This window comes from Rhinolophus sinicus, chromosome 13 (genome assembly GCF_057876585.1).
Source record: "Rhinolophus sinicus isolate RSI-liver-muscle chromosome 13, RSI-T2T, whole genome shotgun sequence".
Taxonomy (NCBI): Eukaryota; Metazoa; Chordata; class Mammalia; order Chiroptera; family Rhinolophidae; genus Rhinolophus; species Rhinolophus sinicus.
Genome location: NC_142513.1, coordinates 47,506,968 through 47,534,481, shown reverse-complemented (window position 1 = coordinate 47,534,481; position 27,514 = coordinate 47,506,968). Strand labels below are relative to the sequence as shown.

The 27,514-nt window shown below is 48.0% G+C and overlaps 1 protein-coding gene across 4 annotated transcripts in view; it reads left to right on the top strand.

The window, feature by feature from the left end:
* The window catches only part of GABRA5 (gamma-aminobutyric acid type A receptor subunit alpha5), a 66,032-nt gene extending 43,454 nt beyond the window's left edge, over positions 1 to 22,578 (top strand). For all 4 annotated transcript variants that reach the window (XM_074317552.2, XM_088789309.1, XM_074317551.1 and 1 more), the window contains 4 exons: positions 11,871 to 12,014; positions 14,592 to 14,744; positions 17,419 to 17,630; positions 21,331 to 22,578. In XM_074317552.2, the coding sequence (XP_074173653.1) occupies positions 11,871 to 12,014; positions 14,592 to 14,744; positions 17,419 to 17,630; positions 21,331 to 21,633 (812 nt within the window). In that variant the 3' untranslated portion in view covers positions 21,634 to 22,578. The remainder of the gene's footprint in view (positions 1 to 11,870; positions 12,015 to 14,591; positions 14,745 to 17,418; positions 17,631 to 21,330) is intronic.
* Positions 22,579 to 27,514: the final 4,936 nt, after the last annotated feature.

Below are 27,514 nucleotides of genomic sequence, written 5' to 3'. Positions count from 1 at the left end.
TATTTTTAGTTTTTCTTCTTTTTTTTAAAGAAGTGCATTTACACTTTCATGTTACTGGTTTGGTAGTGATGAACTCCTTTAGCTTTTTCTTGTGTGGCACATTTAAATGTATTTTTTAATTTCCTTAAGATATCCACTTTTGATTTCTGGCTTGTTTAAATATGCGCTGTTTAATTTTCAATAATTTGGAGATTTTCCTGCGTTTTTATGTTACTGATTTTTAACTTGATTCCATTATAGTCAGAGAACACTGGCTGTATGATTTGTATGATTTCAGTTCTTTTACATTTTTTGAGGTTTTTGTCAGAAGATCCAGAATGTGATCCTGGTGAGTGTGGAAGTCTAGACTCTCCACTCTCTGTGCTGGCTTGGGGTGGGGTGGGGGCAGTTTTTCTGTGGTATTTAACTGGAGTAGAATAGGTATTGTCTAAAAATTTTCTGTCTTGATAGGCTGACCTTCCCTAGTCCTTTGGCTAGAGAGAGCATAGGTTTCCCTTCTTGTTCCTGTCTTTTTGTCTATGCCCATTGACATTTCCAGGTTGCCAGCTTCTTCGGCTCCAAGACTGGGATGTATAAGGAAAAAACAAAATCAGAGGACTCACCAATGGCTCATCCTTGGGTATGAAGGTGCCAAGACTTGTCTGCTTCATTTTCTCTATCTTTCGGCTTCTTCCTATGTTTATTTTATATACTGGGGGTGCCAAAAAATGTATACACATGACTTGTATTCATTTCTTGTTATCGGTATACATTATTACAATTTTAATACAGTTTTTTCCTTTCTTAAAATGTGTATACATTTTTTTTGGCTCCCACTGTATAATATCCAGTGTTTCCAGTTGTATTTAGTAGGAAGAATAGGAGAAAACACATCTCCATTTTTCTGGAAGCAGAAGTCCCCCTAGATGTGTTTTGTTATTATTTACTCTTCCTGGGGCTTGCTGAACCTCTTGAGTCTCTAAATTTATCTTTCACTAAATTTGAAGCATTTTGACCATTATTCTTTCTAATATTTTTTGTTCCATCCTCTCTTTTCCATCTGGATTCTAGTTATATGAATTGGACCTTTTTACATAATACTTCAGATCACCAGGGGTCTATTCATTGTTTTTTAAATTGCGTTTTCCCTCTCAATTCTTTACATTAGATTATTTCTATTGCTCTGTCCTCAAATTCACTGACGCTTCTGTCATTTCTAATCTGCTGTCCATCTCACATAGTAATTTTTTTTAATTTAGTATTTTGCCAGTTTTAGAATTTGTAATTGTTTTTAAAAATAGTGTCAATGTCTCAGCTAATATTTACTCTTAGTTTTTTTTATCACAGTAATTTTTTATTACAAAACATTACATTTTTTCTTTTACACCCTTAAAGCATGGCCATAGTAGCTGCTTTAAAATCTTCCTATGCTAAATCCAGGATATGATTCCTCTTGGGGTCATTTTGCATTGATCATATTTTCTGTTGAGTAGGGGACATTTTTTCCTGTTTCTTTTACATTTAATAATTTTGAATTCTGTCCTGGATATTTCAGGGTTACATTGCTGAGACTATGAATTCTGTTAAATTTAGAGTGTTCTTTATTTTTTTAGCCCGTTAACTTGACTGAAGAAAATCTCAAACTCTGCCTTTCCTGTGGTGGGCAAGAACTGGCGTGCAAGGTGGTTCCCTGGCCTTAGTTGGGCTAGTAGGATTACACTCCGTGTGTGCATACATCAGGGGTGAGTTAGACATCTGGAGAGAGTTGACACACTTCCGGATGCATCAGATTTGGGGCTCCTTCCTTGTGACACTTTCCTTCTTGGGGCTTTACAGCTCACTTTCCAGCTGTGCTGCTTTGATAGCTCCAGACTCTTTGTTTTGCTTCTTTGAACCTGTGACACAGATGGGTCTATCTGAGCTTTCGTCACCTCACAGCTGTTTAAGTGAAAAACCATTCCTTTCTTCCAATTCACTCCAGACTCCTGTTTTGTCCATGCTCCAGTGGCTTCAAGCAGTTATTTTTTTATATGGTATCCAGAATAATAGTTGTTACCTAGTAACAGCCATTCTGCCATGGCCGGTGGGGGAACGTCTTTTGACTCCAAGGGTTTCCTTTTATGTTACTTCTAGCATTCCAGAGATTTTTGGAATTATGAGAAGTAAGAATGTGTGATGAACCAAAAGTTAGGTTGGATGGAAAAAATCCTTTTTTTTTTCCTCCCCCAACTATGACCTTCAAATGGCACAAAGAGATAAATCACATTTCTTTGGGCAAAGCGGTACAATGAGAAGGAACTCTTGCCAGGAATTATTTAAATTACCTGCTGCCACAAGGTAGCTATACTTCGGACAAAACCTTCAAAAGAGCTCTAAGGCACTACATTTGGGAATTGCTAAATCCCTGAAACACATTGAATTTTTCATGTCTCCAAGACAAAAATGAGTTGTTTAACTTAAAATCATGCCCTTCTTTCTACACAGAAATTGTGCTCTTGAATTGATCAAAGACAAAACGCTAAAAATGAGATTGTTATTTTTTTTCAGCATTAGTTAAATAAGTTCAAATGACTGTGATGTTCAGATTTAATAACAGTGGTGTGCAGAGCAGGCAGTAGAAAAGCAATTTGGGGGTTAGGATAATATGTGACCCTCTAATCCTCCTTCGTTAAGATCTTATATTCAACAGCCGACCAGCTGCAGTTAAATCATTTTTCACATTCAAAGCTAAAATACACATCTGATAGGATCTCATCATTTCTTCATTCTATCAAACCAAATAAGATCAATTAGTGTGTATATCTATATAATTTCTTGACATCTTGAATTCTATGTCAAATTTCTTTTTATCTGCCTGATATTTTGAAGATTGGTTTGATTTAGATATTGGTTGTTTCTTTACATTTGCTGTTGGTATCATTACTGTGCTATACAAAGCACTTAGAAGGATTGTCTTCATGGGTCATGTTTGTATACAGTTGACCAAGAGCTAGAAAACTGCACAAACTTCACCTTTCCTCAACTTACATGGTTTCAGCTCAGGACATAATAATTTTAAGAGAAGGAATGTCATTCAATTAAGTGCTTTTCTTTCTTGTATTTCATTTCTTTGTTTTGGATTTATTAAAAATAGCTGCTCAGCCAAGGAGTTTACTTGTAGCATGGACATCTGAGCGTGCAGAGGCTAAATGTGATAGTACAATGAGGTTCAAATTATCCAATCTGACAGTTCTCTGCTATTAGGAGACAAAGCAATGCAAATAGGTACCATTATTCTAATGAGCCATGTGCTCTGGTTTCTCTAATGCATAACTGAATTAACAGGCATTTGTGTTATTGCTGTCTCTACTCTCGAGAATTCAAGAAAATGTTGAAATTAGCCCTGGCTTATAGAGGAATGTTTCCTGCTCTGTTTGGAAATTCCTTAAAGATAATGGCATGGCTCACATGTGGAAGACAAATCAAAACGATTTAGAAAAGAAAACTTAACTTCTTTGTGTTCATTTTATTTTTGGAGTGATGCATTAAGATTAGATTAAGTCACAAGACAACATCTGGGTTCATGAAAATACATACTAAATTCAACATGGACGCCTCTTTGGTAAATGGATAGAATTTCAGGAAATCGGGTGAATCTCACTGTAGTACTATCTGAGCATTCCAGTGTGTGGAATTCTGACTGACTGTGCAGGCCCAGCATACAACAACTCAGTATGAGAGTGGGGACCTTGAATGCAGGGCTCGGAGCGTTACAGTCTATGGTCTTTGAAGCGCACTGAGGTTTATCTGTTGTATCTGAGTTTAGATGCCTTAGCTAACCTTGGTTACTGTTTAACAGATGCGTTGTGTGCGTTCTCCGTTCTGCTAGGAGCAGTGAGATACTCAGAGGCACGGACTGTGCTCGGCTCCCAGGGAGCTGATGACGGACACGTTAGATAATCAGGTTGAAGACCCTTGTGCAGCTCAAAGCCACTTAGAATTCCCAGGTGGGGTGATATTTTGAACTGAACCTGCCTAGAAGGGTTTGAGTAGAAGAAGGTGAAACTGAAATAAGGACAAAGCACATGACTGGGGAGTAGTGAGTAGAGGTGTTGAGCACTGTAGGGGCAGTGCCAGGGTGGCATTACAAGCCAGGTAGGAAGGGCTTTAAATACGAAAGGAGTAGGCAGAGCCAGTGAGGTGACGTTCTGGAGCAGGGGAGGATGTGAACTCGGCTTCTGAGCTAAGGAAGTGCCTTGCAGCACTAGAAGTGATAAGAGCTGGAGAGATGTGACAAGTAGAGCTATAGGATAAAGAGGGACACGAGTCAAAGGTGACATCACAATTCTAAGCCCAGGCGACATGGGAAATCCTATTTTCCATGAGGAAACCGGAAGGACCTGGAAGGAACTGCTGGTGTGAAGGTAAACCAGTTAGTCAGCGTGGGGGGTGGGGAGGTTACAGAGGTCGTGCCCGGAACACGCCTGGCCTCTTGCCAGCTCCACAGTCCTTTCCACCAGGGAGGGGCACAGTCCTTTGCCCTCTGTACTGATGTGGTCCTACTTCAGTCCATAGATACTGAGAGCGCGATTGTCACTCTCCGTGAGACCAGTCAGGGCAGTGACCCCATATAACTTTACAGACGTAGCTGTGGGTGCTAATGGGCCCCTTGATTAGCAAACCTTAAACCTCTTGGGTGGTTGTGTTAGTGACAGGGCACCACTGTGACCTGTTGATTTCCATCTATGGCGGGTGGCACCCACCTTTCAGTTAATTCTGGGCAGAGCTCTCCGATCTCATTGTACCTGCTGGGTTGGAATCAGACATCCTGGGTGTCCCACAGGTCATTATAGATGACGTCTGCCCACGTTTCTATTTTACAAAGTTCCTAACCTAGCTGGTGCGATTGGTGTGTCATGCATTAACTGGTTTTTCAGGTCAGGAAACTGAGGCGGGGGAGAGGGAGGGACCTGCAGAAGGCCATGCGGGTGGTGGGTGATGAGTCTCCTGAGGCTGTTACTCTGCTCGTTCCCACCCCGGCTTTAGAAGAGAGAGGAAGGCTGAGGTCATGGGGGTCACATAACTCAAACCTGTATGTTTCCTGATCCCCACAGTTGCCATTATCGATTGTGCCTGACCTGCAGTTCTTCTGACACCGTAGGTAATGGGTGCAGAGGAAAACAGCCTCCCTGCCTGGTTACGGCCATTTCCTGGGTGTCCACACAACCTATCACATACGGCTGACGAGTGCCCTCACACACTGGGTTTGCTTGTGACCCAGTGAGAAAGTGAACTCAGTAGAAAGGTTTTTTCCTGACACTGGATTTGACACCAAGCACAAATCCTTCCCAGCGGAAGGTTATGTTCCTTACAGCTACTATTTACGAAGCACCCACTGTGTGTCAGGCACATGCCATCTTCTTGGCTCTGGTGATTACACTTTGCCCTCACAGTGCCCCTAGGAGATGGGGGTTATGTCCCCCAATCTGCAGATGGGGAAATAGAGGCTGAGAATGGAAATGAGTTGTTAAAGGTCAGAATCATGCACCATAGTTCCCTCATAGTTGGGCAAACAACGTTGCTCCTGAAAGGCCTTCTAAATCAGGGGTGGAGAGAGCGCTGGCCACCTCCTGTGCAGAATGAGGACAGACAGAAAGTGCCAGCCCTGGGGAAGGAGCGGCTCGGAAGGCAGTGATAAATCCCCAAGTCGGTTAGGAGGGACAGCGTCTCGGCCCTTCCTGCCTGGCTTGGCTGATGGATGGTCCGCGGGAGGTGAGGATTATGGTTCCGGAGCTTTCCGTCATGACAAACGACAGCAGCAAACCTGATTGCCTTGTTTACTGTTGTCCCTGGCTCAGAGATTGATGCCACACCGCTGACACAAAGAGAAGTATTTAGTGTTGCTAAACCCTGGAGCTGAAACGCACACGAGTGGTCATTTATTCCCTGCCCTTAGTTAGACGAGCACAACTCGGCAATGCTGAGCCCACCCTGGAGCCCCTCACCCTTAGTATCAGCACTATTAACACCATCAATATCCACGGAGCATCTAATGTGGACCATGTGAAAAACAAGAGGATGTGAGTTATGGGCCTGCATCTGAAGTGACATTCATACATCCATTTGTAACTCCAGGGAACTTCGATTTAGTTACAATTATTATTTTATCGGGTCCTCACTGTAAGATAAGTATTATTATCCACACCCGCTACCACCTGTACCATCGACAATGGAGAAAGACGCTAGGAGGACACAGGCCAGTGAGCCTGCCAGCCTCCCCCCAGCCAGGGACCCTGTGACACCGACATGCTTTCCTGGTCCATGCACCGCAGAGCCCAGGGGGCACCATTTGTAACTGTGGGCCACCCCAGTCCCCCGTGGAAATTGGTGCCCAGCCGTGTAGTCAGGAGAGTGGACAGAGGAGGGTCCATGCCCCCACAGGCCTGTCCCAGCCCTACACTGCTCTCGGGGTCTCTACCAGCCATGAGTGCCGTCTGCACCCAGAGGAGGGCCCTGCACCCCAGACCTCTGCTACTCTCCATGTGTCTGAGGTCCCCCTCTCCCCAGTCTCTGCCCCTTTCATCCTTGAGCACCCAGTGGATAGCCCCACGGGGGACACTGCTTCCTGTGCTCTGTGCTCAGACCCATGTCTGTGGTCAATACGACAGACCCCCTGAGGTTGGAGCTCCCTATAAGCTCAGGATTGACATTTCCTACCCGACTCACATGTCCCAAGGGTTGTGGGTGCCCCCTTGCTTCTCCTCATCAGGGGTCATACTCACAGCTGCCCTGTGGATTGGGAGATGGGATGGAGGTGTTTGCGGGACGTCTGCAGCCCTCCTCACTGTGGACGTGGCCACTGGGGGAGGCCAGCCTCACAGAGCAACTGCTGTCTGTCCCCAGCAAGAGGCAGATAGGCGAGGGGGAAGCCACCAGACAGTGCACAGGACAGCAGGGCCGGAAGCTCCGGAGCCGTCAGGGGACAGTGGGAAGCCAGGCGGTGCTGCCTTGTCACCGGCTACTGCCTGCTGCACACTCACTCTGCAGCTGCCCGTGTCCATGGCACTGCACTGTTCAGCATCGCGCAGCTTCCAGAATAGGAAGAAGCAGAATCTCACTGTCATTTACATGGGACTTAGGGAGCCACCAGAGCCCAGCAGAGGCCCCACGGCACTTATGACCAGACGTGCAGAAGGCAGCTTGCTGAGGTGGGGAGTGCCAACAGCCCCCACGCCCTCATCACCCCAAGCCGCACAGCTCCCCCGGACAGAAGGGAAATTACCAGAGAGCACACTTGTGTCAGGAGGGTACCAGGCCTGCTCATGTGAAAAATTCACTTCTGGATTGCCTGAGGCTTGAAAGCAGAAGGCCATGTTGATTTATAAACACATGACAGGAATACCACTCAACACCTACCTGCAGTACAAGGTACACGTGTGTCCATGGTCCCACCCACTGCTGTGGTGGGGGTCTGCTCTAGTCACTGCTAGTCCACACCTTGCTAACAAGCACTCAAATAGCAGAATCATATCACTGATTCATTTGGTTATGACCCCACCCTCACTGAGCAACCGTCTGATAAGTGGCCCGAGTGGCCCTGGCTCGGGAACAGGGAGCCCTGGTTAATGGAAAAGAGTGTTGAGTATCACACATCTGGGGGAAAACTTCCAGCAAAAAATGGTACAACTGTATTGGAAAAGATCTCAGTATGGAAGACTGTTCTGTATCTGTCTCTTTCTATCGATGGTGATGCTATCAGCTAGGAATGCCTGGGGCTCTCTTGGGTTCCTACCAGTCCCCCGGGACCCTACCAGTCCCCTGGGTCCCTACTACTCAGACAGCCCTCCCCGCTGGTCCCCACCGCCCAGAGCCACTGTCGTGTCTGCTCCAGCCCTTGTTCTTATTCTGACTGCAGGATGCATTTCAGCAACAAACATCAGGGAACTTTGGGATAACAAGGTTTGTTACTCACAGGTCCTGGAGGGTACACTGCAGCCCCGGGGCCACACAGCAAGGTCACAGGTGAGAGAGAGAGAGAGAGAGAGAGGGAGAGGGAGAGGGAGAGGGAGAGGGAGAGGGAGAGGGAGAGGGAGAGGGAGAGGGAGAGGGAGAGGGAGAGGGAGAGGGAGAGGGAGAGGGAGAGGGAGAGGGAGAGGGAGAGGGAGAGGGAGAGGGAGAGGGAGAGGGAGAGGGAGAGGGAGAGGGAGAGGGAGAGGGAGAGGGAGAGGGAGAGGGAGAGGGAGAGGGAGAGGGAGAGGGAGAGGGAGAGAGCAAGCAAGCTCATGCAGACCTGGGTATCTGTTTTTATTGGGGTCGAGGTTGGGGTCCCTAGGGTCTTATGGATTTACTCTTTATTGGCGAATTTAAGACCTGAGAGCAGGAATTAAATCACGGGGGGACATGCAGGGTCACTCAGATAGTTATCTGGGTCACCCAGGGCTTTCTGAAAGGGGAACTCTGGCCGGGTCGGCCTGACTCTTTTCTGGTTGTGCAGCTGTCGATAATTTATTGGAGATGGATGTGTCGGAAGCGGCTGCCTGGGCCGTCAAAGTGTAATGTCAGGCATTGACAGTACAATCAAAAAACCTTTTGTCACACGTTTACACCTGACCTGCACGCACAGGGAGACGCATCGTGTCCATTTTTAAAAAGACTCACTGCCATGAGGTGTCCTGTCTCCCGAGTCTACAGTCTCCATTCAGTTCAGTTCCAACAGCAATCTCAGCAGCTTTTTAAGGAAGGCTGACGAGCTGACCGTAACAGGCACCAGGGTGAGCAGCCAGGGGCCCCTGAAGAAGGAAAGGGGGACCCTCGCTCTTCCAGCTGTTGGTGTCTTCTAAAGTCTGTGCAGCTAAGCCGGCGGGAGTGGAATGGGGTAGGAAAAGGGGCAGGGCAGAGAACCTGTGCAGGATAGAAAGCACCCTTGGCCTTGGCAGAGCATGCCCTCCATGTGAGTGGGTGGGAGGGAGGGCTGAATGGTCTCTATGGCAACACAAAACCACACCGAGAAAATGCGATCAGGTACTCATGTGCGAAAGATCAGGTACTTATGTGCAAAACTACACAGAAGTCAAGTCCCGGGGATTAGGCCCTAAGGGTGAGAGAGGCAATGTCTATGGCCTGGACCTAGGGACAGGGAGGGCCTCGGAAATAAGACGTGGAAAAATTAAAAGATGGATACATGTGACTAATTGCAAGTAAGGTGCATCAAAAAAAAAAAAAAAAAAATGAACAAAGTGAAATTGCCACCAACTTGAAGAAGATATTTGCAACACACAGGACAACAAGCATGTATGTCAGAATATATAAAGAAAACAGGAATCAAGTGGGGAAAAAACAGATTTCACAAAGAAGACGTAGGCATAGCCAAAAATAACCTCATTTACTGACTCCTGCCCAGAGGTAAAACTACAAAGCAGACCGAGCACCGATTCTCATAAAACTCCTCGTGGGGAGGAAGTCGTGCGTGGAGGGCCTTGGAGGTTCTGGCATTTTCCTCTGTGTTAAGCTCAGTGGTTGTACACACGTAGTTGCTTTGTTATTTTCAACTGTTATGAATACTCTTTTGCACTAAAGCAAGGATAAGGGTAGCAATGTGCATTAGCAAAGAAACTTCCAGACTTTCTGGCAGCACTTCATCATTTGACAGACCATTCTGGCTTCTTCCTGTCGAGACCTCTGATGTGAGTGTATCCTTTTGCTTGTAAGACCTAACAGGAGGGCTGTTTCAGGGGCTCCTTCACAGTACCCTGGGCCAGCCCGCCTGGGGGAGAGTCCCAGAGCGTGCTGTCCCACTAGGACATGCCTACCCGGCCAGCACTGGCACACCTCTGCAGCTCACCCCCGCTGCAGTGACTTCTGCTGTTAGGGCCCCGGTCTGCTGGAGCAGCTGGAAGTGAAGCACGTAGCTTTGTTGGCCCAGTGTCGGGTGCCGGATGTGATGTGTGTGCAGATTCCTGGGCTGGGCTACCTTCAGGGTCTCAAGACACAATTGCAATAGGTGAGCTTTTTGGTTCCTTAAAGCAAACGGTTTGGGCCTCACCTATTCTGTGGAACCACTCTTGCCTAGATGGTAGATGCCACTAGGTTGCATGCACAATCCTGCAGCCAGGGACATGGGTCTCTAGGACAGCACGTGCCCTACCACCACAGTGGCCACTGCTGAGGTGGCTGAGCTGTCCCCTCCTCACCTGCTCAAACATGAGACTCTGCAGCACACTAGGAAGTCACACTCCACCCTCCTCCCCAGAGGACCTCACCAGCGGTGCTTCGGGTGACATCTGCATGCTGCTGACTTAGAAGTCACAGCCTCACCTGAGCAATTCACTTATTTGCTTAGACCTCCAGGGTCTTCCTGGCTAGTTCAGAGTAAAAGTCAAGCCCTTCCAGTGGCCTTGAGGCCCTGTTTCATCTGGGCTTCGCCTCTGCCCTCTGTCCTTATAGCCACACTGCCGCCTGGCTTCTCTCTGCCTCAGGACCTTGGCACCTGCAGCATGCTTTCCCGCCACACCGCTCCTCCTGACAGCACGTGGGTCTCCTGAGTTAGGCCTTCCCAGACGCCCCCATCACTATCGAGCTGCTTCTATCTTCACAGCTTATCTTCCTCAATAGCACCGACGGCCACCTCACCGGTTACCTGTCTTAGTGTATTTGTCTCCAGCCTGTAGCACACAGACTTCCATCTCTTTGTTCTCCATCCACCTGAGTTTTCTATTGCTGCCCTGAGAAGGCATCACAAGCTTAGCAGTCTGAAAGCATGGGTTTATTAACTAACCTTATTGTGGTCATTGTTTCGCAGTATATATATGTGTCAAATCATTATACAATGTTAAATGTCAATTATAGCTCCATAAAGCTGGATAAAAAGGAAACAATAAAATAACGCATTTGTTATCTCACAGTTCTATAGGAAAGAAATGCAATGGGTCTGCGTTTCTCTTCTCTGGGCCTCAGAGGCCAGAGCAGAGTGTCGGCAGGACTGCGTTCTTTCTGGGGCGAGCCCACGTCCAGCGTCACTTGGTTGTTGGCAGGACTCATTTCCACGTGGCTGTAGGGTTGAGGTCCTGGTTTCCTTGCTGGCTGTCACCTGGGGGTCATTTTCACCTTCTAGGCTGCCCACACTCCTTGGCTCGAGACCCCTTCCTCCCTCTGTGAGGCCCGCATGGTGGTCGTGTGCATTTCTCACGCTTTGCATTTTTCTGCGCTATGTCTGTCTGGCTCCAACTAGAGAAAGTTCTCTGTTTTTAAGGTCTCAAGTGATTATACCGGACCCACTGGGATAACACAGGATAATCTCCTGACTATAAGCCCATAGCCTGAATTCCACTGGCAGCGGCTTTTGCCTTGGAATGTAATAATTCCAGGCAGTAACATTCACAGGCGCGACTGCAGGGGCCAGAGCCCTGCCTGCCACACCACCTTCCCACGAGGACAGCATGGGACGACAGGACGAGTGGCTGTTGTGAAGGTTGGCCTTAGACTGGCTGATGAAGTCTGGTGCTGCCCCAAGTGCTGTACACGTTGTCACTACGGAGCTTATGTCACCATAGCAGGAGCCCTGAGCAGTAGGTGCTGCAATTGTCTCATTCCCCGGTGGGAGATCTGAGGCACTCAGCATATGTGACTTGCCCAGTGCCAGGCACTGCGGTCCAAGGGCCCACGCGACAGTGACCCCAAAAAGAAAATACATGCCAGACAGTGCTGGACACTGGTTTCTGAGACTTTAGAAACTGGGACCTTTAGAAACAGGAAGGACCCGAACTGGGGTGGCCTCTGCGGGGTCTGACCACCATGCACACTCTGGCATTTAACTTTGACTTTGCAATCACCTCTCTTGCTTCTTTTATAAACACCGTTGGTTGTGTCAGGCTGCGGAGGGTGCCATGCTGGTGTCACTCTGTCTCCCTATACAGACGCCTATCCTAATTCCGAAGTCGTCTACGTCTGGACCAACGACACTACCAAGTCGGTGGTGGTGGCAGAAGACGGCTCCAGGCTGAACCAGTACCACCTGATGGGGCAGACGGTGGGCACGGAGAACATCAGCACCAGCACGGGTGAGGCCTGGCGCACGCAGCGCCACCCTCTCGGGGAGCCCCGGGCTCCAGCCCCAGCCTGAGCGGGCACCGCCCACGCACACGGGTGAGGCCTGGCGCACGCAGCGCCACCCTCTCGGGGAGCCCCGGGGTCCAGCCCAAGCCTGAGCGGACGCCGCCCACGCACACGCCATCCTGCCCCCCTGCACTCCCCTTTACGATCTTGGGCCAGCTGTTGGACAGCGCTGGCAGCCAGGAGCCCTCTGAGTCAGCCCCCTCTCTGTAGCTGCGCTCCAAGACACCAGCTGCAGTGGCCCGCGACATTAAGGGCCATACAAGGTATTAATCTGCGGTGCGTTTGCCCTCGTGACCGTGAGGGCTGCTCTGCCCGGAGGCCTCGTGGATCGGCTTATATAACACAGCCCCTGCCCTTAGCCCTGAGACACAGAGGCGGGAGTCGCTGCAGGAAAGGTCGCCGGTTTCCTGCAAATACTCCCATTCACCTGCTCCCCTACTTCCTGCTTTGAACATTTCAGAGATTTCTCTGGTGTTGAGCTTCAGAAAGTACAAGCCAGCAGCATAGAAATAGCCGAGGCCTTACAAGGAAGAGCAGCTGCTGCCACGCCCACTTGTGCAAAATGGGTGGGTGTCCAAAGGGACGAAATGCCTCCCCTTCCTCAGCTGCGGGGTGTGTCCTCCGACACCTTCCAGCCACAGGAGGCCCAGCTCTAATGGTCATGGTCACAGAGCATGGCTGTGACCAGGGCAGGGGACTTCGGACTCCAAGAGTCTCCGGTGGCAGAGGAGAAACGCGGCATAACAGGATGGAGTGAGCCCGATTGCAGCTTGAGTTCTAATCCCCAAAGGACACCCTGGGGGAGCTGCTGGTCAGCACCCCTCTTTGTCAGCGCAGCCAATCCCCGGAGCTCAGGAAGCTCACAGCCTGTCAGCGCTGCCTCCTGTCCCACTGGTGCTGGGTGTCCCGGGGACAAGAGAGAGAGTGTGGCAGGGATGGGAGGAGAGGATGATGGCCTCCCTTTTGGTTACTATGTTGTGTGCAAAGGAAAGGGGACAAGGGCTGATTTTATGGGTGCTAAGGTGGCGTGGCAGAAGTCGGGGTGAAGAATTGTGATGTTTCAGCTTGGTGCTGTTTCATGTAGTTCTCTAAATTTTTATAAATGAGGTTATCCCTATTTACATTCTACAAAGATGGTCTTTTCTTTTTCCCATTGTCAGATATCACTACCCTCCATTCAAAACTGAAACAAAGTGAAAAGAACAGCAACAACAAAGAGTTTAAAGTAGGACAGTAATTTCAAACCCTGCTGCAAAGAGAGGCAGGCACCTCCCTCCCCACCGTGTTAAGGAGAGTCGGATGCTGTCGTCATGACGACCAGTCCTACACATGTCTCAGCCCCTTTGTGTCGCTGCTTTCTTCTGCTGGGAGGGACAGGTGGAGCCCGCTGGCCCTCTCCCCTGCTCTCAGCTGCCTGGGGCTCGGGTATGACCTGCCACAGCCTGGCACCGGGCCCTGCTGAGAACCGTGGTCTCCTTTTCTGTAGGGGGCAGATTTACCCAGTGTGAGCCCAGAGGTTCCTGGCATGTCTGACGTTTGGCAGGCTCTGAGAAGAGGCACAAGGGACACCCTCAGCTGAGCTCTGGGCTCCGATTGCAGCAACAAACATCCTCAGAGCTGTGCTCCCAGCCTCCAACGTCCCAGCGCGCTGCCCACACAGCCACAGCCCACCCCCGAGTACATGGCCACCTGGGTCTGCTTTAGTGGGGGCCCCACGCCTGTTCCCCAGTTCTCAGGCTCCGTGGCCATACCACCCCTCCTTGCAACTCAGCCAAAGACCTCTGGTCGACTCTGCCTCTACTTCTCAAACCATCCTTCGCATCTCCCAGGGAGATGCAAATTAAGGTGACAACAGAGAGCCCCCCCACCCCCCAGCCCGAGGCTCCTTACCAGTTCACCATCAAGGCAGCTTCATTCTCAGCGATGAACGGGAGGTCCCCCAGCGCTTCCCACACAGCCAGGCAGATCCAGAGGAGGCACTGGGGCATGGCCCAGGAAATGCCCCCAGCTCCCTGCAAGCGGAAGGGAGGAGCTGCCAGGACCCTCGGCCTCCTGCGGCTGCTGTCCCACCTCAGCTGGGCCAGGCAGAGCCTGTGGGGCAGTGGTCACTCGCTCCTTGGAGCCCTCCCTGGCTGGGACGTGGGGCGAAAACCTCCACCATACAGGGCTGCGTGATCCCGAGTTGTATCTGCAGAGGCTAAATCCTGAAATCCTGATGGCAGTGCAGTGACGGGGGCAGGTGGAGAAAGGCACAGATTGTGATGGGGGGATTAAGAAAACATACAAATCTGACTTTCCCCAGGAAAAGCATCGCCAGCAAAGGCTCTTCAGAGGCCGGCGTTCACAAGACTTGCTCATAAAATGACCGTTAAGGATTCCATGCACCCTTCATCGTCTCCTCCCTCCAAACCATACAGATAAATACTTGTCCAATGGGATGGTGGAGAGAGGCCAGGCTGGGGACACCTCTGATGAGGACAGTAGGACTTTAAGTGGCTGACTGTAAACTTGGTCATTTGCAGGTGAATACACCATCATGACAGCTCACTTCCACCTGAAGAGAAAGATCGGGTACTTTGTCATCCAGACCTACCTTCCCTGCATAATGACCGTGATCTTGTCACAGGTCTCCTTTTGGCTGAACCGAGAATCCGTCCCAGCCAGGACAGTGTTTGGTGAGTGTCCCCAAGGCAGGCCTGGACTGGTGCTTCCAACCACCCCCAACATAGCAGCCTCTAAACTGAGAGCTGCCTGCCTGTTCTTTGACCTGGAAAGCAAAGGGACCAGCTAGGTAAGACCTCACTGGGAAGGGTGGGGGCTGGCCCTCTGCACCATGTTTTAGGGTATCACGCGTGTCTGCTTGATCATGGTTTCCGGTTTGAAAAGTCCTTTGCTGGTAGCCGTTTTTTTTGAGGTTTGAAACTGTCAGCAATTCTTCTTAGGTGAGATTTTGCTACAGTATTTTTACAGGCCTCACAAAGTCCTATTTTGTATGTTATCAGGCAATTTTCTTTGCAATGTGCGTTCCACTCTAAAATTAACCCGCAAGGGGCAGTGTTACATGTGATATGATCATAATCAATTATACATGATATATTATCACATATGTGTACACATTCACACACATGGTATACATGTAGGTGACATACATATACCTATAAATCCTTGACAAGAATCTGGAACAATGTCATTTGGTGTCACTGAGACATAAATTAAGTTTAGCTCGGCAGGTACCCTGGTTCAGCGGGCATATTGAGCACCTGACTTTCTCCGTGATGCTGTTTCCTCAAATTCCAGTAGTGACACTGAAGGCAGTTTTGCAGGTCAGTTGTGGCGACAGATGGTGACATCTTTCTAAACTGTAAAGCGCAGCTCCTGTCTCAGCTCTTCCTACTGCACTTTCTAAAGAAAAAACCGCAACCTGCATTTTGTGAGTGACCATCTCTCTCTCTAGCCTCACCTGATTTAGCTTCAGGATATGTTGGGGTGGTGTGGATTTCCCCAGCTCTTCACGGGAATATCAGTGGGCGGGCAGAGGGAAAACCTAGTGTAGAGAACACTGCATATGACAGTTTCCTCTTGGAAATTCTCAATGCCCAGTAGGAGGTTAAGGACCCAAGAAGACGCAGGAAGCCTGTTCAAGGTCAGATACACACTTCCTCCCGGCACAAGGATTAACTGGCCTAAGAAAAACCAGCGATGCCTACTGATTTGTCATTAAGCTTAGTTCTGTGCACGGTACCATGTTCAGTGAGTACCTTTGGAGGATGACACTGGGTGAAAACGAAGCTGCTGTGACCACCATTGATGTCACTCTTTTGGTGCTGTGTTTGTTGCTTAGGGTGGCAGTAACAGAGCCATGTGCAGGGGGTGGGAGGCTTAAACAACAGAAATTAACCATCTCACAGCTCCGTAGGCAGCAAGTCCACCATCAGGTCAGCAGGGCTGGTTCTGCAATAGGGCTGTGAGGGAGAGGTCCGCTCCAGGCCTCTGGCCCACTTGTGGTAGCTCCATGTCCCGTCTTCACCTGGTCTTCTCCCGTGTGGGTGACTGTGAACACGATTTATACTGGATTAGGGCCCGTCCTAACGACCTCGTTGTAACTTCTGTACAGACTGTATTTCCAGGTAAGGTCACATTTTGAGGTTCTGGAGGTTAGGACTTCAATGTATGCATTTGGGGGAGACACAGTCCAAACCCTAGCCGGTGTGCTGCTGCCTCATGCAGAGGAAACCATGGTAAGAAGACAGGCACGGAGCGTGGGCTGGGAGGGGCCTGCAGTCCTGGGCTGGATGTGGCTTTTCATTTGCCAGCTGGCGAATTTGGGTCCGTTGCTAACTATTTTAAGTCTTTAGGCTTCTCCCCTGCGAACTGGGGTAATGACACCCATGTAGAACAAAGCTTAGGTCAGGGTCTGGCATTTAGTCAGTGCCCTGTAGGTGGCCTTACTACCTACCAGTCCTACACCAACGTCCCCCTCCAAGGTCTGGCTTGCTATATGGTCCCTGCAGGTTTCCCAGCAGCCGAGGCTGATGGTGTCGGGCACTCAGACACGGTGCATTGGTGGCCCTCAGGCTCCGGAAGCCCACAGGGTGGCTTAGTGCACATGACAGCCTGTCTATGTCATCACTTAGTCTCGAGCCCACGACTTGTAACATAAACCTTGGTGAAGCCCTTCACTAGGCACCGTGAGTGTCCCTGCCTTGTCTCATTTGGATGTCGCCCCAGAGCCTGGAAGAAACACCACTGCTTGTGTATGTCTTCGTTGAGCGCCAGCTGTCAGCTGGGCTCGGTCAGCCCGCAGGGACACACTTAGGGTGTATGTACCATTCAGACCCCAATCTCTGCTTTCCTCAATTTATATTGCAGAGAAAGGAGACAATCCATAAGACAACTAAAATGAGCAATGTTTTAAATGCTACAGATATGTCACATGTTATGGGGACTGCAGAGAGGGAGGGAGGTCTGGGCTGGGGGCAAAGTGACTTTCCTGTTCTTGTCTGTGGTGTTCGGGGTGTCCTGTAGGGTCTGGGAGCCCGCACTGATCCCTGTCTCTGCTCTCCCCACTCCCACCCCTGCATCCCCTCTTCGCCCCCCCACCATCACCCCCCACCACCATTACCCCCACCCCCCCACACCATGGCGCCCTGCCATCATCACCCCCCCACCTCCCCCACAACCCCCACCCCCCCACACCATAATCCCCTACCATCATCACCCCCTACCTCCCCCACCACCACCATCACCCCCCCACACCACGACCCTCCCATCCCTCCCACCACCACCATCACCGCCCACCACCATCACCCCCCACCTCCCCACCACCACCACCCCCACCCCCACCACCAGGGGTGACCACGGTGCTCACCATGACGACCCTCAGCATCAGTGCCCGGAACTCCCTGCCCAAAGTGGCCTACGCCACGGCCATGGACTGGTTCATTGCCGTGTGCTACGCGTTCGTGTTCTCTGCACTCATCGAGTTTGCCGCCGTCAACTACTTCACAAAGCGAGGCTGGGCCTGGGATGGCAAGAAAGCCTTGGAGGCCGCCAAGGTCAAGGTACTGACATCATTTCCTCCGTGCTCCATCCTTTCGGGTTCTCTGTAGGGGAAAATGTGCCCGACTCTGTGTCCACAGAGAGGCACTGTGTTTGTCTTCCCTCCCTCCCTCCTCCCCTCCCTTCCCCCTCCCTCCTCCACTCCCACCCTCCTCCCCTCCCTCCTTCCTGTGAGGCGTCCCCTCCCTCATGTTCAGGGGCCTCACAGAGGCTTGCTCGCAGCAGGTCCAATTGGACATGTGCTTTGAAGCACTGGCAAGATGGAAGCCAATGGCAGGACCTCGTTTATGCTCAGGCCTGTGGTCTTGTCCCCAGAAGCTCCTGTGCGTCCATTTTTCAGTTGTGCATCCATTGTCCTTCCCGCTCTGTGCCATGTGGCTGTGCGGTGTGTCTTCCCAAGGTGGCTGTGAGGTCGTGCAGAGAGCAGGTGACAGGGTGGGAGCAGCACAGCCCTGAGCAGGTCAGCTGGCTCACTTGCCCGCCTGGCCCACAGGAGCGATGGTGCAAAGCATTACTTTCTTCAAAGCAATAATCATCGAGTATTTAGAGTGTGGGGGGTGCCTGAATCTAAGGAATATTCGAAGGAAAAGATTACACAGCATTGTAGGCTGAGCCATGTCCCAGGGGAGCTGAGAATAACACACATGGGACAGAAAATAGAGCAGCACATGGCCAATAGGACAACGTCATGCCTGAAGCAAATAAGCAAACCCTCTGCTGTGAGAGAAGACCAGATTGTCATGGTAGATCCAAAAGTAAAACTTAATCTGTCCTATGAGAATTCAGCTGGGAGGGAGCCTGAGAAGGCATGACAGAGGACAGATCGCATATGTCCTGACCCCCAGCCAGGCCACAATCCATTAACGGCGACCCTGGCTGGCCGTTTCTGCCCAGGCCCCTGAGCTCTGTCTCGGCGGCCCTTTGCTTGCTTTCTTCATTGGATGCTGCGGTTTCCTTTGCTGTGAAAAGTCAGAGGTTCTGACGTGACCTGACGCATGTCGCCCTTCCCATCTCTGAGCACCACAAGTCCCTCCCACACCCAGGTTTCAGTCATGGAAAACCCACTTCTGAGTCCTGCTCACTCGCCCGGTTGGAGGAAGGCCTGGCAGGACCCATCCTGAGCCCTCTCACCGACAAGGGAAGGGTGGGGTGGAAAAAGAACAGGAGTCAGCTGACCGCAGTGGATGCCTGGTGGGGACCTGGGAAAACATTTGTAGAGACAGGGTGTCCTCAGCCTGTGGAGGTTCTGAGCACAGCATGCGGACTTGATTGTGTGGACTGAAGGAGCCAGGGAGGATGTTTGGGGGGGAGGAACAAGAATGGAGTGTCGGGCATCCCAACGCCCAGCACCCTGTTGCCGGGCGGTAAATGTTTGCTAAGGGCCTGGGTCTTGGGTAACCTGGGGACAGCCACGTATGACCTGGTGGAGCACACTGAAGCCTGCTGCAGGAACAGGCTCGCGAGCTCTGTCTGTGGCTCTAGGAGGAAGATGAAACCTAGAGGTCAATGAGGGCCCCCAAATGTTGTCCCCTGGGCCCGTCATCACTGTGAGCTACCGTGTCTCACTCCGCCCCACAGAGGGTACAACTTGCTGTAGGTCTTAGCCGACCTGCAGGGAGAGAAAGGGGTGAAGGTCACCTGGAGTAAGTCTGGTCCTGGACTAGCACTGGTCTTCTAGAATAATCTGCATCTCTCACTAAATCTCATGAAACTTCAAGAGTAAATGTCGTTCCAGAAGGCTGGGGGTCCCACCCCCTGGGGCAGAAAGGCTCCATGCAGGAGACGTGTGACAGCAGACAGGCACATCGCATTAGACGTGCTGTTCCGTGTGAGTGAGTGTGCTCCCCTACTCGCGGACGCAGCTCCTCCTTGCAAGGACAGCGCTGGCAAGACACACGATCCACTGTTTTTCCTTATTGGCATCTCCAGAAGCAAATGCCAGAAGTTCAGAGTTTGGGGTGCAAAGTGGTTTTTGTGGGTGAGAAGCTGTGAAAGGACAGAGGAGGAAACGAGATTCGATGGAGGAAGAAGCTGGAGTTGAAATGGAGGATCCGGGGCCACGTCCCCAGGACGTCCCCAGGGTGTCCCCAGCCCTTTAACAGTGCTAAGTCCTGGGCTATGCTTGTTCTTCAAGGGAGACCCAGGCTGTGAAGACAGATCAGGCTGCTCCTTCGCTGGTCACGCCAAGAGATGTAGGTGCGAGGCAGCCATGTTTGCGGTGTTTTGTCTCAGGCCCGCAGGCAGCCTCAGCACGTCCGAAGGCCCCCAGGTGCCTGCTCTGCCCTGTGGCCCTCAGCAGTCCTCCGCATGACTTGACCTTTCTTCTCACCTGCTTCCTCTTGCTCGAGGCTCTTCCTTTCTGCTTTTTATCTTTCTCAGTTTTAATGGTTGACTTCTTTCTTTTTCTTATTTTTTTAAGTATAGTCACCAGGCTGTGCATTACATCCCCAGGACTTATTTATTTTATAATGGGAAGTTTGTACCTTTTGACCCCCTTCACCCATTTTGCCCACCTCCCAACCCCCATTTCTGGCAACCACCAATCCATTCTTTGTACCTACGAGTTTGGGGGTTTTTCGTTGTTGTCTTTTTTTATTTGTTTTATTTTTTATATTCCACGTATAAGTGAGATCATACAGTGTTTTTCTTTCTCTGCCTGACTTACTTGACTTAGAATAATGCCCTCAAGGTCCATCCATGTTGTTGCCAGTGGCGGGACCTTCTCCTTTTTGGTGGCCAAGTACTCCATTGTGTGTGTACCACCTTTTCTGTATCCGTTCATCTGTGGTTGGACACCAGGCTGTTACCATATCTTGGCTCTTGTATATAATGCAGCAATGAACATGGCGGGTAGGGGGGCTGTGTCTTTTCCAGATAATGATTACATTTTCTTTAATTTACTCTCCTGTGTTTTCCAAATTTTATTTAATGAGACTGCACTACTTTGATAATGGAAGATAATTTTTTTCAACATTTTATTATGCAAATTTTCAAACAGACAGCAATGTTTAAAGTATTTTACAGTGAAAACCTATCATTAACATTTTATTATGTATCATCACCACCTGTCACCTGTCTATCATTTATCTATCAATCATCTATCATCTACGTATCATCTATATCTATTTATCTTATTTATCATCTATCTATCACCTATCTATCATCTATCCATCCATGCACCCACCCAGCCTCAATCCATCTATCAATTCATCTTATTTTTTGATGCATTTGAGAGTAAATCTCAGAGGGCAGTACATTTCCCACTAAATATTTTATCATGCAGGTCATCAACTAGAGTTCAGTATTTGTTTACTGTTTGATTCTTTCAAAGCAAAATTTACAGAGTGTGAAAAGTGCAAATACCAAGGGTGCCTTTGCTGAGTTTTGCTAAGCACATTCCCCTCTGTAACCAAGCCCCTGTCATGACAGAGAACACACCAGCATTCCAGAACATTCACCATGCCACTTCCCAGGCAGTTCCCATCCCCACCTTGACCAAGGTAACCACTATTTCGGATTTCCCACCATCACTTCCTCTGCCTGTCGTAGCCGTTCATGTCCAAGGCTGGCTGTGTGGGGTCTGCTACTGCCAGGGCTGAGCTCATGCTTCTCTCTTTGGAGAGCTAACCTTTAGAACCTTTAGAAGTGAACTGACACTTGCCTGTCAATGGGATGCCCTTACACTTTTATTATATTTTGCAGAAAAAGGAACGTGAACTCATGCTAAATAAGTCAACAAATGCTTATACTACGGGGAAGATGACCCATCCCCCCAACATCCCAAAGGAGCAGACCCCCGCAGCAGCCTCCAATGCTTCCTCAGGCTCAGTAAGACCCTCCGAAGAGAAGACCTCTGAAAACAAAAAGACTTACAACAGCATCAGCAAGATCGATAAAATGTCCCGAATTGTGTTTCCAGTCTTGTTCGGCACTTTCAACCTTGTTTACTGGGCAACATATTTGAATAGGGAGCCAGTGATTAAAGGGGCCACCTCTCCAAAATGACCCGCTCTGCGCCCAGCGGCCCGCAGAGACGTCCTCCCGTGGAATGGAGCCCGAGGCACTGTCTTTCAGGAAATTTTTGCATGTTTAATAATATGTACAAATAATATTGCCTTGATGTTTCTACATAGAATGTCAGATGTTTCGAAGATGTCACATTGATAATAAAGCCAACAACTTTCTAGAACATCCGAAGACAATGGCTCCGGCACTCAGATGCTCAATATCTCACACTGATAGTTTACAAACAAGATAAGTATATTTTTAACTGTTCCAAGTGTTACCTAACAGTGTTTTTTATACTTCAAATGTCATTTCATACAAAATTTCCCAGCAAATATTTTAGGAAACGCTCCATGATTACTACATGACCAACTCTCGCCAGGAACAAAGACCACGAAGAGCACATTTTTCATCAAAAAGGAAACTGTGGGCATTTATGTACAAAACTAATTGCCTTTGATAATTCTGACTGTTCAGAAACTAGAGAGTCCTGCATGAGCTTCCTTTAAGAAATAGAATAGGCAAATATGTATGCAGACAAATTTAGTAGCAGAAACATACAGTACGTTAGATTAACAGATAAAATGTTTCCCTAAGGAAAAATTTAACTGCTTAAAAATCTCTTTTTGAAGAGGGAGTGGAATGAACTTATTTCTCTCCCCCCACATCCCCCCACTAACTGAACAACGACTAAGAAAGGAAAGATAACAAGTGGTGTGATGATTGTGTTCGCGTTTGTCCCGTGCAGTCGTGCGTTCACCGTCTGAAACCTTGACCACCTCTCGCTGCAGCCAGTGTGTAGTGTGTCAGTGGTGACAAACTGTGATCGAGTTATTTTCCATTTTATTTCCTTGTACGTACTTCACTATTGACCCCCTGCTCTGTTAGCTTTTGTAAATGAACCCTAAATGTTCATTAAAAAATAAAAAAATAATAATGAACTGATCTTGTGGAGAAATGTCATTTTTTGGGGGGAAAAATCATATTTTGGTGGGCTCATTTCCTAAAAATGACACAAAGAGACCCACGATGAAATTGCTTGGGAGACGACCTCTTACGTGGCAGCTCACCTCTGTCCCATTCTAACTCCCCGGAGTAGCAGATGGGGAGAGGTCTCATTTCACCCACGGTGAGGGTGGCGACATAAAAGCTGTGGGGCCGTCCTGAGGGTCTGTACTTGATGGAGCCCTCCCTGAGTGTGTTCCCAAGGTGGGTGCTTGCTATGGGCAGGGTGACTGCTCTGTCCTCGCTCTCTGCCTGCCTTTCACTGTTTGTAAACAGTGATGCAAAATGATGCATTTGGTGGGAGGACATACCCAGGAACAGTATGTATGTATGAAAGGGACACTTCCTCTTTGACTTGCTAGGAATTACAGGAGTGGACTTCTGGCTTATAAGCAGTATGGAAATTAGGCCTGCCTGAGTTGACTATTTAATGGTGCATGGTTCTTTGAAACCCCTCCACCTCCCTGTGTTTGGTAGACAAACACGGCCATGGCCATGGTCACACACAGGCAGACACTCAGCAGTGTCTTTCATCTTGAAGAACCATGTAAATATCTATGGTACCCATTCACGGAAAACTCCAAGTTTATCCTGAGAAACCTTTTCAGGATGCAAGGTCAGTTCTCATATTTTATCAGAGTAGCGTGAGTGAGATCCACAGAACTGACATTCTTCCAAAGGACAGGTGCCCATATGTCGGGATCCCTGCTTCGTTACACAGGTAGAGATTCCACCGGCCCGGGAGGGAAAGGCCAAGAGAAAGGGTGCTTGGAAATATTCACACAGGAGCATTTCTGTACCACAAATGGTGCTGCGTTTATGTAATAACGCGTGTGCTTTCCATAATACAGTATCACAGCATGAACTTTCCCAAAACAAAGGGCAAACCCAATAGGAAGCTTGTGTTTTCACTTACTGTCTAGCTACAGTTCTCTTGGGGTTTTTAGTTTAGCTTTGCATTGTAGTTTGGAGAACAATATACTGTAAGTTAGGTCTAAATGAATGCATGGGAGTCCTAACAGAAAACAATGTCTGTCACATTAGGTTACAATGATTTTCTTGACAAGTTCTCAGCTTTGTTATAGGAAGCCCTAGGAGCTCCGCTGAGGGAATTCCAATGCAAAGATATCCCCCCCTGTATTTTCTTGCTGCTTTTCTTAAATCCGATGAATATTTAGTAAAAAAGTTCACATGTTTCTGCTCTCTGGTTTTGTATTGTAGATATTCAATGTTTGTTATTTTTAATGAACACATAATAAACAATCACCTTGGGAAAATGATAACAGGGCAAGAAATAAAATTTTAAAAAAATTATAAATTACAGTGCCCTACTTTCAGAACCATGATATTTAAATGTATCTCTTTTGACATCATAAATAGAAAGACAGAATATTCTAATAAGTCAGCAATCAGGATTCTCAGGAATCTACATGTCTATCTAGGGCAAGCTTAGGCTGAAGTTGCCCTAAATGCTTGTATACAATAATTGGGTTGAAATACTTCTCCATAGCTGTCAAAGTTAAAACAGTACAGCAAACATCCCAGCTGAAGACTGACAAGGGGGTTGTAAGTCTCCTAACTTATTTGTTATGTTAGCACCTTAGAAATAGTTCTGTCTCCTGTGGGACAAGCTATGGGGAATGCGTACGGTAAATTAAAACTCTCTATTTTACAAATATGGATATTGAAACCCAGAGAGGTTAACCCCTTGGCTCAAATCACGTTAAATGTTAGGAGAAAACGCAGGCCAAGATCTCTGTTCTCATAGTTCCTTACTGTGGGTTCAAACACCAGGCAATTGCTTCCAGATGGAACTTGATTTAGGACAAAACTGTAACCTAAAGTGGGAACTCTTGTTTCAATCCCTGGTTGAATGATTATATATTAAGAATGCTCTTGAGAATTCCTTTTCACTGAAAACATGACCTTTAAGTCTGTTCCTTCTTATGTAAAAATTCTGTGCTTCTATTATAGAAGGGAGTCCTCTTGATAGAATGGACTTGTCAGGGTAGCACTCTCCACTGAGAGAGAGAGAGAGAGAGAGAGAGAGAGAGAGAGAGAGAGAGAGAGAGAGAGAGAGAGAGAGAGACTACCAGGTGGGAATGGGCAGGGGGAGGCAGGGGGAGCAGAGAGAGAGGCCCTGGATCCAAGTATCTTGATGTGATTGTAAGTGGAAATGTCATCATCCTTTCAGGGAAAACAGTATTTTGAATATTTAAAAATGAGTGTTAATGTCTTTTTTACAATACTAATATGTCTGGGCCAGTCAACGGCATGAGCCAACACAGTGAGTATCTGAAAATGAATCAGTCTGATCCTCGGTCATGAGCCTATTGGGCAGTGACAGGGGTGGCTGAGGAAAGGGGCCGACTTGTATCCCCAGAAAGGGTCAGACTGTCCCCTTAATTACAGAAATCCATTAATTCTGAGGTCTTCTCTTGGTGAGCACTCACATGGCACATACATGTTTTCCTCTGTGAACATATGGAAAGGTGTATCCACCTACCTCTTCCCAGGCCATCTCGTCACCAATATTCCAACGTGTCCCCTCCCAGTCTCTGACCATCCTTCCACAGCCCATGAAATAGTCAGACCCATACCTCCGGACATCTCCCCTTGTAGGCACAATACAACCCGGTGCAGGGTTCAAGGCTCTGCCCACTGAAAGGATTTCCCTTCATCCCTGTCCTTTGGGGGTGACCCAGAGTGAGGTCGCAGTGCTTCTGCTGTCTGCGTTCAGCTGGTGCCTGCATTCTGCGCAGCAGTATCTGCAAACCAGGCTGGAGTTTTTTTCCTGTTCAGCCACGAGTTCTGGGGAACTCTCCAGGAGGCCATGGCTGTGGGCGGAGAGAAAGAATGTGACGTGGCAGAGAGGGCCCCTTGGACGGGAAAGGTGATCGAGGTTACTGTGGGCTAAACTATGACTCGGTCAAAGAGTCGGCGTGATAGTCCCAAGGTCCATCCACGTTGTTGCAAATGGCAGTATTTAATCTTTTATACGGCTGAGTAATATTCCACTGTGTATATGTACCACCTCTTTGTCTAAGCAAAATAAGTCAGAAAAAGTCCAAGAAGTATATGACTTCACTCCTAGGTGGGATATAAAATTGAAATGAACAAACAAAAACTCAGACACAAACAACGGTGTGGTGGTGACCAGAGGGTACGGGAGGAGCGGGTGGTAGAAGAGGGTAAGGGGGGGGGTCAAATATATGGTGACAGAAGGAGAACTGACTCTGGTGGTGAACACACAGTGTGATATATAGACGATGTATTATAGAATTGTACACTTGAAACCTCTGTAATTTTACTAACCCATGTCACTGCAATACATTTAATAAGAAAAGAGTTGGTATACCAGGGGTTCAGGAAAGGGTGGAAGTGGGAGGGGGTGGGTGTGGCTATACAAGGGCACGCGAGGGCGTGCTAGTGGTGATTGACGGCATTGATGTCTGTATCGTGGCGGTGATACCCGACCATAGTGTTATAGGTTGTTACCTTTGGAGGGAGCTTAGTAAAGAGCACATGGGATTTATCTGTATTATTTTTTTTACAAATACATGGGAATCTATAATTATATAAAAATTAAAAAAAATTAACACAGAAAATTACAATGATTTTCAAAATTAAAAGAAAGGCAAAGAAAAGAAGACCAAATGAAAGTGAAATTGGTACCTCTTTTCTCCACAGCATAAGAGAAACCAGAGGATAATAACAGTTAAGAGAAAATAACTTTCAACTTGAAATTCTATACCCAGGATAACTACATTTTAAGAAAGAGAATACAGTGGAGACATCTTATGGTTAATAAAATTTGAGGTTTTTAATGCCAAATGATCCACACGAAAGGAAAGTCTACGAAATGGAAAAAAGATCCCGGAAGGAAGTTCAAATATGAGAGAGAAAGGTGAGCAAAAATGTTGCAAATGTTGCTAAATCTAAACGCACACCAAGCACACACACAAACACTGCTGAATGTGTGGGAGGAAAATCAAGAAAGTCCTGGACGACTATAGCTTGTGATGTAGCAGGAAAAGAGTGCCTGATTAGTGTTACAATATCCTATGCACTTATTTTTGATGAAGTAAAGATTTTATTTCAATCTTGTCAACCTCAGGGAACCTTCATTAAAATAACTGAGGGTATGTATTGAATATATTTAATTGTGGATCTGAAATGAAAAGGATTGGGAATGAGGGTGGAAAAGAAAGCAGAAAAGAATGAAACTAAAACATAAGAGGAGGAAGGAGACAGAAAGGGGAAAACAGAGCTAGCTCATTGATTGTTGTAGGGATAATAGGTAAATGTCATAGCAGGGCATTCAAAACAGACAAACTGGAGAGTAAAAGGTTAAATAAGAAAAAGGAGGATTATAGGCTTTGGAACAAGGATACAAAACTCCTTGTATTCCAAAAATGAAACCCGAAAAGAACAAAGAAGACACACTACATAGAGAAAATTGATACGCGGTGTGGTAGAAGTGAAGGACTTACCTCTTCTATCAAGAGGAAAATATTTTCATGGTACTAGACCTCCCAAGGGGGATCACTTCGTAAAGTATTTAAATGTCTAACTACAATGCTGTACACCTGAAAATAACATAGTATTGGATGTCAACTGTAATTGAAAACAATTTTTTTAAAAGGAAAATATTTTCAAAGAAGTTCGTAAAACTGAACCCAACTCTGCTACACAGAAGAAACACATGCAAAACCCAGTAATCAAAAAAAGCTAAATCTGAAGGTGTCAGCAAATCAAAAAGGTACCAAGCAAATCAAAATTAGAAAAGATCAGAGTTTAAAATCCTGACATCAGGCAAGGTAGCATTCAGGCATAAAATGATTAAACATGACAAACCACAATTAAAAGTGAAGGT